Source organism: Idiotropiscis lumnitzeri, chromosome 14, assembly GCF_059441095.1.
Source record: "Idiotropiscis lumnitzeri isolate Australia: NSW breed Sydney's pygmy pipehorse chromosome 14, RoL_Ilum_1.0, whole genome shotgun sequence".
Classification (NCBI taxonomy): domain Eukaryota; kingdom Metazoa; phylum Chordata; class Actinopteri; order Syngnathiformes; family Syngnathidae; genus Idiotropiscis; species Idiotropiscis lumnitzeri.
Genome location: NC_142404.1, coordinates 18,476,354 through 18,496,400, shown reverse-complemented (window position 1 = coordinate 18,496,400; position 20,047 = coordinate 18,476,354). Strand labels below are relative to the sequence as shown.

The window sequence follows — 20,047 nt, the reverse complement described above, 5'->3', positions numbered from 1 at the left end:
CGAACATCCTTGATTGCAAGGCGGAGGAACTAAGTTTAGCCTGGGTCGTTAGCGGAAGTGTTTTGAGTCTTTGCCACATGTCCATGGACACTTCCTTTACACCAAAAAAAAAAAAAAAAATCCATAAACCACTTTTTAAAGGGTGACATCAAAAGAAAATTAAATGTTTTAAGAAGTGAATTCAAAAAATTGTTTCTAAATATTAAAACGGCTAAAAACGAGTTAAGATTAACGACCGTAAGTGTTTTTCACATTCCAGATTTTGTGACGTCACATTTGGGCACCTTTGTGCGCATCGTTGATTATCCGGTGCAATTACGACATGCAGCTAGCGTTAGAGCGCCTTGTTGTCAGCCGTGACTGCACAAGCGTCAACCAGTGGAAGGCGGACGAGCGAGGAAGGCCAAAAAAAAAAGAGAGACTTGACTGCCAGCGTGCGGACTGGAGCGTCCGGGTGGCGTGGCTGCTTTAGAGTGCCTTATTGTTTGCAGCGAGTGCTGTGTGCAGCGTACTTGAGAGGAGGGGAGACAACAGTCTCATTTTACATACTTGGCAACTTTTTAAAATTCTAATTCTCATGGTTTTTTTTGACTGATTGCATATAAGTGATTTTTGAAAAATATTTGAAGGGTGATTTAAAAAAAATCAATAAAATTCCCCTCCCCCAATTCATTCCAATGGGCGATTATGTGAAGATTTTCACTCTTCAGGGACATCATGACTATCATCTTGTTTCCCCCCCAAAATGAAAACGAGCAGCGTGAGACTAATAAACAAGTTTATGTCGACATCATCTTTGGTGAAGATTCCAGAGAATGCTTTAAAGGAGCTCGAGCACCCCCCGCACACGCCTCCACTGAGCAGAAACGCCGATTTACCTCGTCTACCTCGCACCTCGATTCAAACGCATTTACATGGAAATGATAGACGTTAAGCGCTGCGACAACATCGGTACAAGTTACGAGGCTCGAACACGTTTTCGTCGCGTGGACGTGGACTCGACGACGGACGTTTACTGACATCAACACACCGGACCAGAAGACGGACAATCCGATTCATTTGGGTACACAAATTATGATAACGGGGAGAAGTTTGATGCCGATTTCCAGGGGTTGCAGTCCATGGTTTGGTCCAACTCAAGAATCTGTGATTGTAAACATCCAACATGACCTCTAACTGTTTTCAGAACGGACAAAAAAAACACCACACGCTAATCGGCTCAGAAGGGGGAAATCGGACTCAAAATCCGTCCCGATTATCAGCATGTGTGTACCCAGCTTTACTTTTACTCTAGTATTTATTTTTTTTTTAAGGTGTTGCAACAAATAACCGTCCAGCTGACCATAAAGTGTCCTTAATTAAAGCTGGCCATACACTGTGCAAATTTTGATGACTGTCAGTCAAAAAAAAAAGAAATAAAAGGAAACGCAACCACTGGCTACTGACACCTACAGGACCAAAGAGGAACAGCAAGACAGTCGCCGCTCTGTCGGTTGTCGTTTGTCCATCTTAACGAGTCAGCTGCAAATTCTGTAGGAAATCTGACGGAAGCAGTCGGGGTTGTTTGCAACTTGAGGAGACGTCTACGGCTGGCGGGCTGAGACCCCCCCACGCCACGCACGCACGTGTCGCCGCTTTACTAGTTTTTCATTCAAATCCTACTCAATTCTCTCTAGCAAAGTGACAACATTTAAAATGACGCTCACGTCCACAACTAGCATACGATAAATACAACACTATAATCGGGCCATTTTGCATAGTGAGTACTTTTTAAATACATTTCACTGACAGTACGTGTGTACCTTCATACTTGTACATAAAAATATTAGTTAGCTCAATAGTGCTCTTTTCTTTTTTTTAAACAAATATCTGCATCAGTATTGTGTCCACCCCCCCCCAAACAAAAAAAAACAACAAATCGAGTATCACTTGGGCTCTCGTTTTGATTTTTTTTGTTTTTGTTTTGTTTTGTTTTTTTTGTTAATATAATTCAGAATCTACAAAAAGCCCACCGTTAAGAAAACATAAGCGACATTTTCCCCGTAAATCCAAACAACCAACAGCAGAAATGTAGAAAATAGACACAGATTGAAAGCTGCCTGTGGAGGAATATGCTGGCATTCATTCACACACACGCGCGCACACACACACAGATCTTCTATTCTTTCCTCTTGGCATGCGTTCCGTTGCTTTATGCTGTGCGTGTCCGCCACGCAAACTCAGCTCAATCAAGTTTCCTCAAAACCACCAGGCAAGACGGAGGCCCGGACGACCAAGTCAACATCCGCACGACCATTCACGAGCACAACAATAAGGAATGTACAAGTACGCGTCAACGGCGAAACAAACAAAAAATTCAAACAACAAAATGAAATAAAAGTCGTTTTTTCCCCCAAATGAGAGATCAAAACTCATCAAACAGCAAAGATCCAAATGACACATGATGACTAATTCATTTCCCGGCCTACGTTGCATGTTTACATGACAACTTTGTTTTTTTTTTTAACGGTCGCTGGCGTCAGCCGGTGCATTTCTAGGCTAGCCTAATCTGACAACATGCAGCGTCCCAACATGAAATATACCTTCGGGAAATAAAATACAAACATACACGTTGTCTACTACATAAAAAAAATAAAATAAAATATTGCATGGATTCCAGTTTTGGTCAATGGGGAAGCCCACCGTCTGTTAAAAGCAAATATAAAAAGCGCACAATTTCATGAGGTGAGTCCGGTAAGGAGTGACCCTGATGAGATGGAGGTGTTTTCTTTTTCTTTTCTTTTCTTTTTTTTGAACGTTCGGGAACTATGCACATTTATTTCCACGAGTTAACAGGTGCAAGTGCGTGCAAATATACGGGAGGGGCGCAAGTTCGGGTTCTATGAGGGTGGGCTGCTAACACGAGTCAATCGTGTGAGGTTCAAGGGGGGGGGGGGGGGGCGGGGGTTCCCAATCCCTTCGTCCAGTAGTTCCCTCAGGAGGCCAGAGTGAACTGGTCTTGCTCGCTGGGCTTTTTGACCCAAGCCCCCAGACCGGCCTTGTGGAAGGCCTTGATGAGCGCCTGCTTGGCCTCGTGGTACTCGGCGGCCGCCTGCTTGGCGTCGTGGTACGAGGCCGGCCTGAGCACCTTGATCCGCAAGATGGAAGACAGCTGGCGGGGGCGGGGGAGGAAGGAGGGACAAGCAAGACAGTCAGCATCCGGTCAACAATTCGCAAAGTTCACAAACAATTTAACTGCGCTCTTCCGTTGCTGTCGGGTCGACTCATCGCAGGTCCAAAATGGCAAATTTTCATGAAAAAAAAAAAACTGCGTCGTTCAAGTTGGTATCAGACTTCAGATTGCGCCATCGCCAATTTCATTGGATCATTTATTATTGTTTCTCAAATACATCTAAGCAAACCGTTTTTTTCTCGTTCCCGTCCCCAAAAACATGGCCACTTTCAAATTTGAGGCGACAAAATGCCGTACGGCTCCCACGGAGTGAATAAGAAGCAAAACTTTGATGACACGTGTCCGATTGAGTCAAGAGATTTGTTTGTTCAGCACTTTAAGTTGATTGATAATGTCTTGACAAAAATTAAATGGGGACAAAACAATCGAAAAAATTGTTTTCCAGTACCAATGAATCAAAAAATCTTTAACTCATTGACTTTCGTGTGGATGAGCAGCTCAGATGTTGGAATGTTTGGAATGTTTGGAATGTCTTGGAATCGGGTGAAGCGTTTCGATTCGGGTACCTTGGAGTGCAGGCGCACCCATCGACTGTAGAGGGCGTGCTTGCAGAGGCGAGAGGCGCGGCCCATGTCGTCCTTGCCCGTGGTGGCGTTGATCACCTCCAGGCCTTGGTCGCCCACCGTCCAGTTCACACTAAAGTTGGGCGCTTTGCCCGGCTGCCTCGCCTCGGCGTTGCTTATGCCTACAAAAAAATAAATAGATAACACAAGTTGACGAGATGATGAGAAAGTTAAAGTCGGCTGCAAATGGAATTTTTATTTTTCACGAATTCAACATAATCGCTTTCACGGTAATTGCAAAATTCTACAATTATCCGATAAAAAAAAAACGTAAAGCAGCATTCCTGACGATTCGAGCCAAATTCCACTCGAGGAGCTGTCCGAACATGAAAGCGGTCTCGGCTCACCGCTGAGCAGGGGCCTGTTGAGCGTGAACTGCTGCGGGAGGTCCTCGATGTCGGCGATGCGCTGGTACATGGCTCGGGAGAGGTGGTCGGCGTGGTAGAGGCTTCCCAGGATGATGCTGGAGAAGTAGATGGGCTCCGTGAAGTAGCTCATCAGGGAGCCCTGGATGCCCACCACGTTCCACCTGCAGCGGAACAAAAGCAAAAATGATCACCGGGATGTCAAACGCTCCAAAAGCAAATGGCACGACTCCGAAAATGCTAATTAGAGACCAACTTGAGCTGATCACTGGTGTTTTTTTTTTTTGGGGGGGGGGTCAAATTCCTTTGCCGCTGTTACGCTTGAGGTTGTAAAATATGTTCTGCCGATGGCCGTTGAGTGGCAACGTGTCAGATAAACGAGTCTACGATGCCACAGGCCAGCGCAATGTGGCGAGCACAATCCTAGCGAGAGATCCAATTTCATTTTTTTGCCAAATTCCCCCGTATTTCCGCGCTGTATCATTAGCCATCGCTCCCTCGTCATTTTCCCATTGACATGCTCGGCGAAGCGTCACACTCCCACCTCACTCGGAGGGAGAAAATGTGCGCGGAGACGAGAACAAGAGAGGCGGATCGCGGCAGGCTTTTAAGAACAAAGTTTTGTCGTTTTGGATGTTTGAAGTGAAGGCCCCGCTGCAAGCTGAACTAAACGTGATCTCAAGACGTCACGTGATGTGAAGAGCCAATCGATGGCTACTCATTAACTTGATTGTTTTCTCGCTATCGTTTCGGTGTCGCAAAGCTATTTTGCCCTCTGCTGACTTCGATCCCTCCGCTTCTGACAAAGGTGACAGAAAAAAAAAAAGAAAAGAGGAAATCGATCGCACAAGTGCGACAAGCCGAAAGAGGAACAGCGGTGCGCAGTCACACTGTGTTAAAAAACAAAAAAAAATGAACAGAAACGCAGCAGACGCGTCCTTCGTCACGCGCACACTTGGCGTCCAATCATTCGGTGCACTGAGGCAAGCAAGGTATTAGCATCCCGGACGGCGAGGACGGTCGCCAGTTATGGACAACGTTGGATTGTTTGCGTGGCAACGGGGCAGCCTCCCTCCATCACGACGACGGCACACGCTCGCCTTGAGCGAAAGACGCCATGATGGGCGGGCCAATAGAACGAGAGGACGGGCCAGTCCATCAGCGAGCTCGTCAAGAAAATGACACCGAATTTAGAGGCGCGGCCAGAAAAGGACCGGACGTGCAACGACCATCTTGACGCCAGGAGTAAGGAGGAGCTTAGAGGGAGCGAGACAAGTTGGACGATCACAATTTGAAATTGATGACGCCCGTTCGTCTGAATTCATTGTAGTTTGGGAGTTTTTGATATTTTTGACGAAAGCGTTTGTGCTTTGGCGTCACCGCCTTTTATTGCTCATTTTGCCGAATTTTCAGAATTCAGCAAAGTTGCAGCATCAAAAGATGACTTGTGTCATAACTTGCGTATTATTGCAACTTTCTATTTTTTAAAAGATAATAAAATATGGAACTTGTCAAAAACGATCAATTCAAGTTGTTTTTGGATTCAGCAACATCAAAATACTTGAAAACTTTTTTAACAGTTACTATATTTGATTTTGTTTTTGCAATTTGAAAGGAGCTTTTTTTTTATTCTTTAGCGTTGCCAAAAGCTGCAGCAATAATTAACAAATGTTGGTTTAGTGTCACAAAAAAAAAAACCAATTTGAAACGGTGTTTCAATAATAGAAGTTGATTTTTTCCGACCTTCAAAGGACAAAAACAAAATCAGAAATCTGATCTTTGTCAAAAAATAAAAATAACGAAATGTCCCATTCTGTCACTCACCAATGCAGATGCAGAATAAAAGCCAGAAAAAAATCCTAAAACTGACCAAGGTTTGAGGTTTGACCTGGTAATGAAAATGACCTGGCAATCTTGTCACTGCAGGACATGGTGAGTAGCCGCTCCCCCTGGAGGACGCCGTCCCACGTTTGGATGGTGTTACTCGACCGCACGGGGATGGTGCCCTCGCCCGACTCGATCTTGGTCCGAAGCTGACCTCTCGCTTTCCGATTGGGGTGTCGGTCTCCTTGGTCTGAGGACGCCGAGCCGCAAGAAGGGAAAAGTTGCATCAGAAAATCAACGAGACATCAATTTCATTCTCGTCCTTTTTTGCCCTTAATTACAATTTGTCTTTATTTTTTGTTGCTTTATTCTTGGCTTCACATTCTTCATAATTATTTTTGCTTATGATTTCTAATGCGTATATGAACGCCATATTATACAAACAAACACCCCCCCCCCAAAAAAATATGATAATTCTGGTCAGTATAAACGTGATGTTATATTTTCCTTGAAGTCTACTTTCTTCCAACGTAGCCCTTCTGGAATTCTGTTTTTGCAAAGAAATTCCATTTCTTTTCCTATCAAGTGGCGGACAAGAAGACACGCATCTCCTTGACAGCTTTGAACCGTCCAATTAAATTAGCGCACAAGAGATGGAAAATGACGCCAAAAAAAAAATAAAATTGTCTTGTGATAGCAGAAGGGAGCGCGCGGGTGGTGCACTCAAGGTGCGAAACTGACAACCAATTAGAAAGCATCTGCTTGCACGGAAACATGACAACTTCCACCGACTGGTGTTTGGCCGGCTCCCTTCGACCGGAACTATCAGACATTCGTGATTGGCAGACCGCCCCCCCCCCCCCACCCACCCCTTTGAAGGCCGCTTAGCAAAGAATGATGTTGTGAAAGGAAAACAAAAATAGGCGAACAAAAAAAAAAAACGCTTCCGATGGCGCCTATTCAACGGCTAATTGAATGCGGCCGTCCTCCCGTTGAGGCTGGCGCGTGCGACGGGAAAACACTTTTGACCAAATACGAGCGAGGTTAATCAGTCCTGCAGAGAGGGTGGGCCAGCCGGGGAAAAGACAACAAAAGTGCTAATTAATGAGGGCGCGCTTTCAACGTGTCGGTTGCCTGTTAGGACGTCGCGGCAAATTTCTAATTAAATTGAATCACGCCGAAGACGGAATTGTTGCTCGAGTTGCCTACCGAGCTGAGGACGTATTCGAAACTAAATTGTAATGAACTCCTTCACGACCAGCCCTGGTGAAAAGAATGACTTCTTTATCCGTCAATGGCAGTGAATGAGTTGAGGGACACGGGTGGGCAAAGTACGGCCCTCCGGTCCACCGCTTGAAGAGGACATTGTGATTGGCAATTGTTGCACATCGAAATATTGTTCATCAATTACAATTTAAATTAATAAATTAATTCAAACATGAACATTTATTGCATTAAACGGAAAAAACAATTATATAATGTGGGCGGGGCTTAAAAATCATTCCTTTGCATTGCCCAATATCGATTCATAAAAGCATATACCGCTACTTTTAATAACGTCTTTCCCCCCATAAATTTACATCTCGTCACTCCGCGAAAGTAACGGCGCCTCCAAAAGCGTTTTTACCTTCCACGCCGGCTTCGTGCGGCGAGAAGATCCTGGCGTCGCCGCAAGGCGAGGTGCTGATGTACAGGTGGAACTGAATATTGTCCTTGAGCTTGTAGCCGCCTTTGTCGCATTGCATGAATATCGACTTCTGATGCTCTTCTCTGCTGCTGCTGCGGCAACCGGCAGACGAACGTCAATTATCAGTCAAGTCGAAAAGACAAAGTGAAAAAGCCCAGATGAGATGATGTGGCGGCCAAGTGCAAAAAGCGTGCGCGCTGACCTGAGGAAGAACTCCAGCTGGATGTAGAGATACCTCATGAGCGAGCGTCGGGCGATGATCTCGGCGTGGCAGTCGTTGAGGGCCAGGCCGCGGTCGCTCATGTACTCACCGTTGATGCATTTGGTTCCCGTCGAAACGCAAATGACCTGCGCCTCCTTGACATCCGTTCCTAGGAGGGAGAGCAACATCAAAAGAGGGAAAATTATTTGGACCATTTCTCGACGGAAACAAGTGGAAAAAGATGCACGATGCAACCAAGTAAAGGGAAAAAAAAATCTTTCAAATATAAATATAAAATTCTAATTTATGGACTATAATGTGCACTTCAAATCCTTTCATTTTCTCAAAAATCGACGGGGAGCCTTATGCATGCAAAAAATAATATTTCAATTAAGAACTTTAGATAAATTAAAATAAATTAATTGATTTAATTAAATAATTAAACAACCTTAGCTTATTGAACGTTTTCAGAGAAAAAAAAAAGAACAAATTCCACAAACTCTATTCAACCTATGTGGGTTAAAATGACCTGGATGAAAAATAAAAAAAATAATTTTAAGCAATCACATTGGATTATTATTTTTTTTTTTTCATTGTGACAGTTTTTTTTTTCTGCTTTTAAGCCAACAACGATCTGGTCAAAAATAATTGGATTAATTTTTTTATTGGAGCATTTTGGACTGGATTTCGTACACTACTCATTTCTATTTTGCAGCACAAGCGCCAACTCAACTGCGACTCAAAAGAAGACAAGCGCTACCAAAAATGTCTTCAAGTGCTTTGCAGAGAACAAATTTCAAGGATTGTAAATCGTTGACATGACATATGGACACTCGCCTGCCAAAACATGAAATCTACAATGTGTTCCTTTTCACGGTGTATTGTCACCGTCAGAGACGAGGTAGAAAATATTTTAACGGCCACACACACATTAGAACTGACAACAGGATTTGCATGACAAACTGTTAATTGCCGTGAAAATCTATCAACCTGTTGTCATGACGACGCCCGCCAGGACTTTCCGCCGCGCATGGGGGGAGGTGAAGTTGTCTGTCAGTTCGCTGAACTTATCCACCACCAGTCGAGAGACGGCGTCGGCGAGGACCTGCAAACCACACACCCACGTGCGCACACACACACACGCACACACGCACACACGCCGTCACGTCACGCAAAGCAGCCGGTGTCAAAGCCGACAGCCTACGAAACACGTGGGATGGTTAACAGCCCCCCCCCCCGCAACAGCAGCGCTGCCTGCCTCAGTGGTCGCCTTCAGCACCAAACAAGAGCCACAAAGTTGGCACCAGCAAAGCAAAATAAAAAAAAAATAAATAAAAATAAATAAATATTTTTACTCCACGATATTGGTTCACCTACCTCATTAAATTGAAGATTTTTTTTTTCTTTGGTGAAATCTGCACATTAAAGACATTTTTTCTTTGTGTACTTTTTACGTCATAATCGAAAGCATCAAAATAGCCGATTGTGGCTCCATCACCATGACAACGCAACCGCTCACAATATCAGCCAACATTGCCCATCGGAGCGCTGGAGCGACCTTTCCGAACCGCTTGTGACTTATTCTTCTTTCCTAAAATGAATATCAAGGGGGAGCCCGTTTTGAAGACGTCAACGGCATCAAGACGGCCGTGACGACGGCGCTCACGAAGACGTGGCAGAGAAGCGTGTTCGATTCCAGTGGCGTTACTTCCAAAATGTGCACTTTGCATTTTGTCGCACCAGTCCTGGAACTTTTCTGTTTATCGACCAATCAGGAGTTGATGAAACTGATGAAAATATGCCCGAGGAAGGACAAGTTCCTCGGCCAATTTGACAACAACGACTTGCGGTCATATTTTCACCGAACGGCGGACGATCTGAAATGATTGCTGACTGTACCTCAAAAATAGGTGCCTGAATATCTTTCAAGGTGCTCATCGGAGGAAAAGGTCCACGTGGTTGAAGCTCAACATAGATGCCGTGTCCTTTGACAGCCACTTTTGTCGGGCTGAGCGCTTTACCCGGTGGCTCATGTGATCGAAAATGACGAGAAGCGAGGCGAGAGACGACTACAGATGGATGGACACAAACTAATGAGATTATTATAATATTACTTTGCCGCTACGTTGGACTCACCCACTCGGAGCCGCGGTCCTTACACTTTCAAGTGACAAGGTCAACGACGTGACGGATCTTAACTTCTTGAACCAAAAAAAAATGCAAACATTCTCAATTCACGGAGAATTGAGCGCGTTGCATTTAAACGGCAGGTCTTGATGACGGCGCAGTGCTTCCATTTCCACTTTTTGCCGATACGTTTAGCGACGTGCCACGACATTTTACTCACGGCTTCGGCTTCACAAACGTGAAACACGGCACTCGACATTATACGTTCAAAAGGCGCTGCATGGTCAAAACGCGGCAACATTTTGTTGGAATCTAGTTAATCAATCCATATCGGATTTGAATCCTCATAATCCCGAAATGAGTGGCCACGGCGTCAAATTGGAAATTCATTTGGGGATTGACGGATTAAGACGCCTTTGGGATGCAACGTTTCAAGGTTACGAGGGACGTGCAATGAAACTTTTTTTACGTAAGAATAAGCGCTTGCTTTGACGTTTCTTTGACGATGATGATATCAATATAATGAATGATGAAACTAAGTTAACGATAAATTTGTGTGGGAAGTGAACTTCTCGTAAACCAATACCCCCCTTGTACCGTTAATTCAAGTGTTTTCAGTTCTGAGCAAAGTCATCATGACGCCAGCTCTTGTGGAGTATGACAAAGGAAGACAAAAAGGAAGGCGGCCTTACCTGCGGGAGGTGAAGCTGCAGTCCCTCTCTGGGGATGGGCTGCCTGGACGGCGTCTGGTCCAGTTGCATGTTGAAGAGCGCCGAGAGAGCGGCCTGCGCCGCCCGGGCCTTCGCGAGCTTCTTGTTGCGCCCCGAGCCTTCAAAAGTCTGCGCATCCACCGTCACCGACATGACAAAATTCTTGGCGTGACTCTCGCCGCTCTCCGACACAAAGTCGTATTTGAGGCCTGGCCTGAGTTCATTGAGAATCATGACGGGGTTTTTGCCACTAGAGGGCGAGCTGAATGCCGACGGAGGCGGCAGCGGCGCCTGGACAAGGTTGCCGCCGGGCGGCGTGGGCAGCGGGTACTCCCCGAGTGAGTTTAAAGCGCCGCTACCGTTGGAACCGACATAGAAGGACTCTTCGGGTGTGGCCGGTGTCTCAAAGCCGTTGAAGAGCATGTCTGGGAAATCCGCTTGGTCGGAAGTAAAGTCCGTGTTCACGGTCAGCGTCCGGCCCATGGCCAGGTGCGCCTCCGAGGCGTTGGGGAACTGCACAAAGGAACGCAACGCTTTCTCGGCCGCGTTCAACTTGGCCTTCTTCTTGGTCGGACCCATGCCCTCAAACGTCTGTCCGTTGACCTCGACGGTCATGACAAAAACGGGCGCGTGGACCGGCCCCGTTTGGGACAGCAGTTTGTACTGAAGACCCGGTTTGATTTCATTGAGCTGCATCAGGGCATTCTTGGGCAGGATGGGCCCGGGCGTTTTCTTGCGCTTCTTGGCTCGGAACTTGGAGTGCGTGTGACCGTTGTTGCCTTCCTCCAGGGGGCGCTTTCGATTGCCCGGCCCGCTTCCATTGGGGAGCTGCTCGGCCACACCCACCCCTTCTTTGCAGGACACGTTGTCCAGGTTTCGGTTTTCCTTAACGTCAGTGCTGCTCGAACCTGCGGTGCCCAGAAAGAGTAACTTACAACGCCTTCGTTGCAGGATCTTGTAAATGCAAAATTTATAGATTCCTTGATCACTCTTTGAAACTGAACCGATGATTTGTGTTCCTGTATAAAAGGCAGATATGTTTTAAAGAGGATTTCCGGGAGATCCTCGGCTCTTTTGCCATCGTAAGATCATCGCACCAAGTTAGTCATATTCACTAACTATTTCAAATTGATTCTACGCTACTTAATTTGAGTGTGTGTGATACCTGATAACGTTTATTTAAATAATGAGGTGGTCAAAGTGTATGTATGAACATAAAATGTATCTATGAATAGTGAACACATTTTTTTTTAACTGTAAATAGACACAGTTTTCATTTGTGCCATCATTTTGTGACCTACGTGTTGACTTGAATCACAATCCTAATCAGAATCATCACAAATTATTTTTGGAAGCAGCTCAAGGACATTGTACAAGCAATAAAACAACAACTTGACACTAATGCCATTAAATATGCTAAGGAACACATATCACTGAGCCCAGTAAGAAAAGTGGATGGAATATTGGCAAAAATTTTCATTTATAACATCCTTCAGCAAAGGCTTGATAGGTTACTCCTTGCGGTACTCAGGAGAAAGAGAGGCCGCAGTGTGCATGAGTGGGACTGGAGGTTGGGTTGAGGGAGTGCAGGGGGGGAGTGCAAGAGGGGGGGGGGGAGCTGAGGACCAGGCAAAACGGGAGAACACATCAAAAAAAAAAAAGAGGCAGAATGCCAAGACTCTGCCTCCTGCTGGATCCGGAAAAGCTCGGCCGGTGACAAGAGTGCCAGTTCAAGAACGGGACGTCAAGCCCACTTGGGCGGGGAAATTTGGACAATTATGACATGTCGTAGTCCAAAAAAGAGGAAAGCGAGTTTCAAATTAGGGGGCTCATTCGTGTGACCCCCGTGTCTCCAAATTCCCGCCTCCCTCCCGCCCACAAGAAGCTCGTCGGTGTCGCCTTCCATTGTCATGCTGTTGCCATCTGAGGCAAATGACGATCGTGTCGGTTCAAGACACGCCCCCCCCAAAAAAAATCTCCAAAAGATCAGTCATCCTTCAAACTGCACGTTCATCACTTGCTGAGCTCTGAAAACATGCACGGGCATACGCATGCATTCCTCATGGTTGGATTCGTTTTGCAGTTCAAACGGAGATCAAAGGAAGACAAGGAGAAATGTTACAAAAGGACAAAACCTCAAATTGAAATTAAGAAGCCCAAATCATTGCAAATGTAAGCTTGATTCATTGAAAAAAAAATTAAGACACTGCTAAAAATATGATTCATAAATTAAATTGAGCATGTAAGAAATTAATTAATTTCAAGATCACTTGCAATCCATCACAACGAAATGACTCGCATGCAAATCGAAACAAATGGATTGAGTCACGTGGATTCAAATATGTGAAATCGTCTCCACGTACTCAAAATTCAAATCAAAAGAACAACTTTTGGTTGGCGTGATAAAAAAAAAAAGCTTGAGAGGAAAAACAAAGGTCAAAAGCTGGAGAGCATCAACCATGAGCACGTGCACGAAATTATGGCCGACAGACACGTGCACTTGCAAACCTCCATGCCGGCGTTTGAGTAATCAGCAAACTGCCACGGTGCCACCCTAAGTGCAGTGCGACAAGTACGAAAATCTGCTCACAATCGGTAATCGCCCCGCGTCTCTGATCGATTATCCTGAGAGATTCTACTGAAGTGATTTTTCCTCACTGAACGGCTCACAAAATTTGTCGGAGGCTTTCAACTGTAAATATTAAACCTGTTCAATACTTACGATTCTAAAACAACCAAGCCAGGCTGATTGTAACGGGAAACAAAATAAGCTAACGGTTAGCCTAGCTTCTTCTATTTCTTATTCCGACAACTCTTTTTTCTTTTTCTTCTTTTTTCTAGCGTTGTCCACAAAACAATCAGAAGTGGATCAACCCTTAGTGTTTGAAGGAGTGGTAAGCAACCACCGGTCGGCGGGCCACTTTGGACCACGATGAAAAAGATGCTAATTGTCTCGGTCGCATTCGGCTAACATTAAACACGCAATCTCGTGAAATACGAAGCCCGCGAAGCTTTACAAAAGATTTGCGCTACAAAGTGGCCAGTTTGGATTTCATGCAAAATATTTCAGATGCTCAAAAATGTGAGACATTATAACGACATGAGTGACTCTTCAACGAAGACGTAGGTGGGCAAACATTTGATCGCGCGTTCCTTTCCGGGAACGTCTCATACGAGTCAACTACGAATTTGGACTCAAATGTCTAATTAAAGTTCAATAAGCTCAGCAAAAGAAGATTTCCCGGGGAGGAGGAAATTTGAAGAAGTTGAAATGTGTTTCAGGACTCGAAGCCTCTCAGATGTGCTGATTAACTTTTCTCTTTTATGTTGTCAGTAATATCCGAGCGTGTGCACCGCCGGATGTCTCGGTTCATGTCGGGACGAGCGACGGCGAGATCGTTTGTGCGGCAATCATGCGGACCAATTAGCAGACTTTTCACAAGCTAGCTTAGCGCCAAGCGCATTGTTTGCGACGTTGGTTTGTACTGATCACACATCGGAAGAAGGCAAATCATGGAGGGCGTGCAAGCAAGAAAACGGCAACAGAAAAGCCAAAAGCAGGGTGGACTCACTCATATTCTCCTCCTCATCCATATCCATGGTGACGGCTTTGTCCTGACCTGAGAGCAGCCTCAGCGCCACAGCACCTGCAAAGCAGACGACACCACAAGAGGACGGCTTGAGACAATTTCTATTGAAATTGCTTTTTATTGCAAATCAGGCCCGCAACCAGCAAGAAATTGAAAAAAAAAAAAGAGTGAACTAGCGAAAAAGCAGAACTTTGCAGCGTGCCGAAGCCATCATCATCATCGTCATCTGACGACATAGCGTGCGCGACGATGTGATTTTCAGAACTTTGAAGACGCTGTCGGAGAATGTTTTTGAACAACTTGAAAGGTCATGACAAAAAAAAAAAAAAGCGCTGACGGAGTACGGATTGATGGAGCCGACGAACGGAACGTTAAGGCGGCAGAAAAAAAAAATATGAAAAGTCGAGCGGCACAAAAGAGCGAGCAAGATGGCAGATTGTGCTGATTCCACCGACGGCTCCGCTCGGCTCGGCTCGGCTCGCCTTCCATCACTGCCCCAATTCCTCAGTCAGACACTTGCCTGAGCTAAACCAAATGGGCTAATTAATCTGGCCTAATGGTGGGTGACAGTAAATATGCTCGCACAATTATCACCCTATTAAAGATTCATATTCCGAGGCCTAATTGAAAATGAAAAGGTGGGGTGAGAGGGGGGAGGGGACGTTCCAGTTGAGTGGAACGCGCAAGATTCATTTGAGCGCAAGTCGGGTGTCACCCCACCCCACGGCGACTGTGAGCCACGAAGCACACGCGCTACACGAAACGCAATCGGTTGTTTTGACATGCATTCAAAAAGTATTCACAGCGCTTCAATTCACATACTCGCATTCAACTTACTCGGGAAAAAAAAAAAGCCCCAAAAGGTTTCTGTGCCTTTTAGTGACGTACATCTTCAATTCTCTCCCCAAGCTAATCTTTATCTTCACCTCAAAAGCTGTGCTCATCTCAAATCCAAAGTGACGCAATGCCGCCATCTACAGGGCGGTGTTCATCAATACAGCGGTTTACAAAGCTGAATTTCGCAGGCGAGACGAAAAACGTACTTGACCAGTGGCGGGAAATGAATGCAATCCAGTTGAGACACAGACGCTCCAACTTGCAGAATATTTTCCAGACATTTTTTTTTTGCACTTTCAAAATACACCCCCGCGAATTTAGGCAAATGCACCATTTGATGTGAAGACGGAGTTGTGTTCCGGTTTTCCATGGTCCTCCCCACGCTGCTGCGGCTGCTGCTGCGTATATGCGGCGTCATCAGCATGCAATGCAAATGTGCCCGTCAGCTTTGATTTTTCAGACGAGACCGCTGTGTTGGAAATGTGGAGAATCAGGCGCAGTCATTGGGGAGAATCTCACCAGAAATTCATCATGCAAAAGTGTGTGTGCGTGTGCGTGTGTGTGTTGAGAAGTGAACGGTGCTGAAATGGGATTGAAAACTACAGCTGCCGGATGAGGATGTTTTCTTTCCTCGTTGGCGCCATTTTAAAAGCAACCACGTTGTGCTGAGCGCGTGAAAGCTACTTTGTCCCTCAGATCTGACATTCGCAAACTCCGTTGCGTTTTTTTGCTGTAGGTTTACGTTTGGATTTAGAATTAGATTTACTTTGACAGTCAACTTGAAGCGGGTCTCCGTGGAACAATAGCTGACTATCTGTAAAAACTGTACGTGTCAAGTGAGTTGATTTCGCTCAAAATGGTTGCTTGCATGTCACCTGACAACCCAAAAAAAAAAACGTGGCTCAAATCCTGAAAGTCACGTGTATTCCAGGACACCGCTGTAAATTGTTGCTTGACCTAACGTGAACTGAAGATTTTTGTACCATTAAAAAAATAAAGTTGTCTTTTTTTGTTTGTTGTTTTTGATCATTCCACAGCAGCGCGAGAGAAGCCATGCCGAGCGCCGTCTCCCTCCAAATGAACTCGCCAAACTGCGTCGTCAGGCTGCGAGACGGCCTGCTTGCAGGTAATTGGGACCTGAGCCACAGGAGGCAGGAAAAAAGAGCAAGATGAGAAAGAAGATGAAAAAGCTCTAATTTAATCTGGCACCGTCACAGGGACGGTGGGGAAATGCGCCGCTTTTTGATTTGTCTCTCATCCCCGGCTTGTGGCGAGGAGGCCGCCGCCGCGGGAACGGCGGCCGAGGCCGACCGGCGGGGAGGGCGGGGGGGTGTTGAGCGGCATGGAGAGGTGAAGGTGAACAAAGGAGAGAAAATGAGAAAGTGTGAAAATCCTATTCCGAGTAAAAGAATATGATTATCTGTGGAAAAACACGAGGTCTGCCCTTGGCGTGTTGCAAGGTTCAAACTGGCTCAAAATAAGTGACAATGGATTTCGCAACTGCCGGCACATGTCAATATACACACTAGATACTGGATTAAAAAAAACAAAAAGAAAAACTACGGAAGAGTCATTTCTTAGATAAATATTTTTTAGATCCCTGATTTCAATGATTAATCAAATAAACTGATTACATTTTAGGTTAAAAATGTTTTTTTTTTTTAATTTTGTCGTTTATGAACCAATTACTGTTTTTCATTCATTGTCGTTCAGTGATTAAAAAAAAAATCTGAAAAAATAAAACCTTGACCACAATTAAGCAATAAGACAAGAGGAATGGATCGAGCAACAATCTCGAAAGTGATTGCGTTACTGGTTCCGGTCAAGTCAATGCAGACGTTTGCAAACGTCTTCTTTCGATTGAACAAAAAAAAACATAACGTCTGCTTTCATGAACGATGGCAGCGATCTGCGCATATTTACAGTTGAGAGGCTGAAATCAGAAGCAATGGCTCTGAATGATTACTCGGTTATTAAAATGATAAAAAAAAAAAAAGTCCATCAACTTTGGTTGTCCAGAATGCAAATCCTGGCGAAAAAAAACGGATTGACTTTGCAATCAGCAAAACAATCACAATGACAACCGTCAATTTGCTGCGTGGTTAAAATGGCCGTCCTTAGCGGTGTGACTGTAAATAGCAATTTCTCAAATAACAGGCTTCCACTTCGTCATCATGGAGAAGATACGTAAACGTGGGAGGGGGAAAAAAAAAAAAGAAACCGTTTAGCAACTTTTTCCATCTTCAGTGACTCAGAAAACAATTATTGCACTAAACACAAGTTCACCACGCTGCCCTTAAAACCGAAATAATAAAAACTAGTTTTTGCATTTGGCTTTTAAAAAATAAATAAAAAAACAATACTTTGAGCACACCGATTAGAATTGTTTTGCAGGATACAAAGAATTCTGTCGAGCGTCTCTGATGGCTGCGAAATCCCAAAACGGGCGAAAACGGCAGCGGTGATGCCGCGTGCAAAGAAAGCGCCAACGTGTTGTTCTGTGTTGCAGACTTTAATATCTGACAGTCGGTCATTTATCATCGTGGACCGCTGATTGTGAGAGAAGCGAAAAAGCCCAGCCGGAGTATCAATATGAATTTTTATTTGATGGCTTTTGCGGGAGATTGTCAAGGTTCGCTGAAGCGTGACAAGGAGATAGCGATAGACCGGGACAAAGGGCAGGTGAGCCGTAATGGGGTGCGCCGCGCGTCCACACGTTTGCCGCAGACGCACTGTTTGGGATAACTATTAAATCTTTAGTCAGAATTTAGAAGCATTCAGAATGGAAGGAGAAAAGAAAAAACAGTCTCCCTTCATGCGCTCACATAAAAAAAAATTTAAAAAAACAAACTCACATTACAGTGGTTTTCGTCAATTCCATAGGCTCCAGACAAATTGGAGTTATGTCGCCAACGAAACAACAGAAAACGGTCAGAAAAGTTGTACGTTGCAGAATGAAAACTCAAAGGTCAGAGGTCATGATGAGGTCAGAGACTCATGTTCTCGCAATACAATTTTTCTTTTCATGTGTCACATCTGCTGCTCGGTATAAGGTATTGGACGTCGATGAAGGAGGCCGATACTTTCACGCTTTTAGTCACTTCCATTTAAAATTAAATGTATTTTTTTTCCCTCTGATGAGGTGAAGTTACCAAAACACTCCATCCAACTGTTCCTTGGTCCGGCACCTCTGTCATATTTTAGAACACATCAAAAAGTTTGCCCACCCTCCATTTTAAGGCTCAAGCAATGTCGGGCGTCCTACTATTTTGGTTATGTCATACTTCAAGATACAAAATGACAGCAATCGCAATGTTTACGCTTAACCATGATTCAAATCTTGGAATTCCGCAGACAAGCATGATGACACACAATTATGGACAATTTTTGTTGGAAAATAACACGAGCGCCTTTGACTCAGCAGAGCTCAATGACAAGTTAGGAGAAATGACCCGTCATTCCACTAAAATGGTAAAAACAGTGCATGAGGAACGCGGCGGGAAAGAAAGAAAAAAAAAAAGTGCAATAAGAATGAGGAGAAATGGCTTCAAGTTGAGCAGAGTCCAAAATGAGGGCGCAAATATGACGCTGGAGGGGGGAGGGGAGAAAGTGGACAGAGACAAATGAGCAAGGGAAATGGTGTGTGCAGGAGAGGCAGCCGAGGAGACGTCATCTCAGCAGACTTAACGCAGACTGATCGGCCCACCGGGCAACGCCGCCTCACATAGTCCAAAAAATAAATAAATAAATAAAAAATATTCGCCATACGCCAACGGTAACGTCACAAGGTCACTTTCATACCGGCGTTGGGGTACGTTGCTTTGCAACTTCTTGGGAGACTCGTGACGCGACACATCCCGTATGGAGAAGAGAAGTTTTCGTTGTCTCGGGAAAACTTTTTTTTTTTTTTTTTTTTAAACTTTGAAGGTGAATAAATTCAAAGCTGGTTTATTTTGGCTCGCTGCAGCACACTTCTGTCTCACTCTGTGCTGTGCTGGTGGCCCTGCCGACAGAAGCAGACTGGGCAGACCACCGCAGCATCTGATTGGTTCCTTGTAGGAGCCAATCGGCAGTAAGCTGCCTGTTTGCTTTTTCACCTGGAGTCACACGCACGACGTGAGAGGTCCGGCGAGAGGCGACAGAAATTTGAATGTCAGTCTACCCCAAAACTACTGTCCTGACGACAAGAGTGCAAAACTGGAAGGCAATGAATCGGAAAGCACGAAGGCGACTAACGCAGAAATTTGGCGGATCCTCACGAACCATCTCCGTTTGAGGTGAGATCATTGAGCACTACTGTCACCATCCTCCAATCTCATTACTTTCCCCAATAAAGCTTTGGCAGCCCACTGATTACTTCATGAAAGAAGACGACATTTTCATAGAAATTGGAGATTTGTTTTTTTCTTTTCTTTTTCTCCCCCACCGACGAATGCCGTCTTGCGCCGTAATGCTTCCTGAGGTGGCGAGTCCAGGTGGCGCCCAGGTAATGCCCCCATAATGGAGTACACGTGTGGGCCGGAAGGGGTTGCGGCCCGAGGGGAGCGGCTGTCTGGCCTTCTGATTGAAAGTGATGGGCCAAGGTAGAGCGGGCCGCGGAGTTCCGCCACCCGCCGTCGGCCAGCCTGTCACACGCGCGCACTTGCCTCACAGTCCATTATTCAATTTGGTCCGGCTAATGACCAGCGAATTAGGCTGCCAGAAAAGATTTGCCTTCGGAGCACGACTGCTCCGTCTACAAGACTTTCGTCTAAACGGCTTCTTTTTTTTTTTTTTTTAAGAGGAAGCGTTTTAAAGTGGAATCCAGAGAGCCTACGTCTTCATTAGGGAAAGGTTCCGAGTCAATAAAGGCACTCCAAACACTTTGGACGCAAACAGAGCTCAATGAATTCAAGTCAAAGAAAACACAC

General features: G+C 45.2%; 1 protein-coding gene across 4 annotated transcripts in view; it reads right to left on the bottom strand.

Moving 5' to 3' along the window:
* Positions 1-279: 279 nt before the first annotated feature.
* Positions 280-20,047, bottom strand: part of adarb1b (adenosine deaminase RNA specific B1b) — a 65,131-nt gene continuing 45,363 nt past the window's right edge. For 3 of the 4 annotated variants that reach the window (XM_088314938.1, XM_088314939.1, XM_088314936.1), the window contains 9 exons: positions 14,283-14,357; positions 10,693-11,618; positions 8,864-8,978; positions 7,874-8,042; positions 7,612-7,763; positions 6,066-6,234; positions 4,143-4,324; positions 3,739-3,917; positions 280-3,151 (listed from right to left, as the gene is read on the bottom strand). In XM_088314938.1, coding sequence (XP_088171064.1) covers positions 2,975-3,151; positions 3,739-3,917; positions 4,143-4,324; positions 6,066-6,234; positions 7,612-7,763; positions 7,874-8,042; positions 8,864-8,978; positions 10,693-11,618; positions 14,283-14,310 — 2,097 coding nt within the window. In that variant the 5' untranslated portion in view covers positions 14,311-14,357 and the 3' untranslated portion in view covers positions 280-2,974. The remainder of the gene's footprint in view (positions 3,152-3,738; positions 3,918-4,142; positions 4,325-6,065; positions 6,235-7,611; positions 7,764-7,873; positions 8,043-8,863; positions 8,979-10,692; positions 11,619-14,282; positions 14,358-20,047) is intronic. The other variant, XM_088314937.1, reaches the window with a different exon arrangement.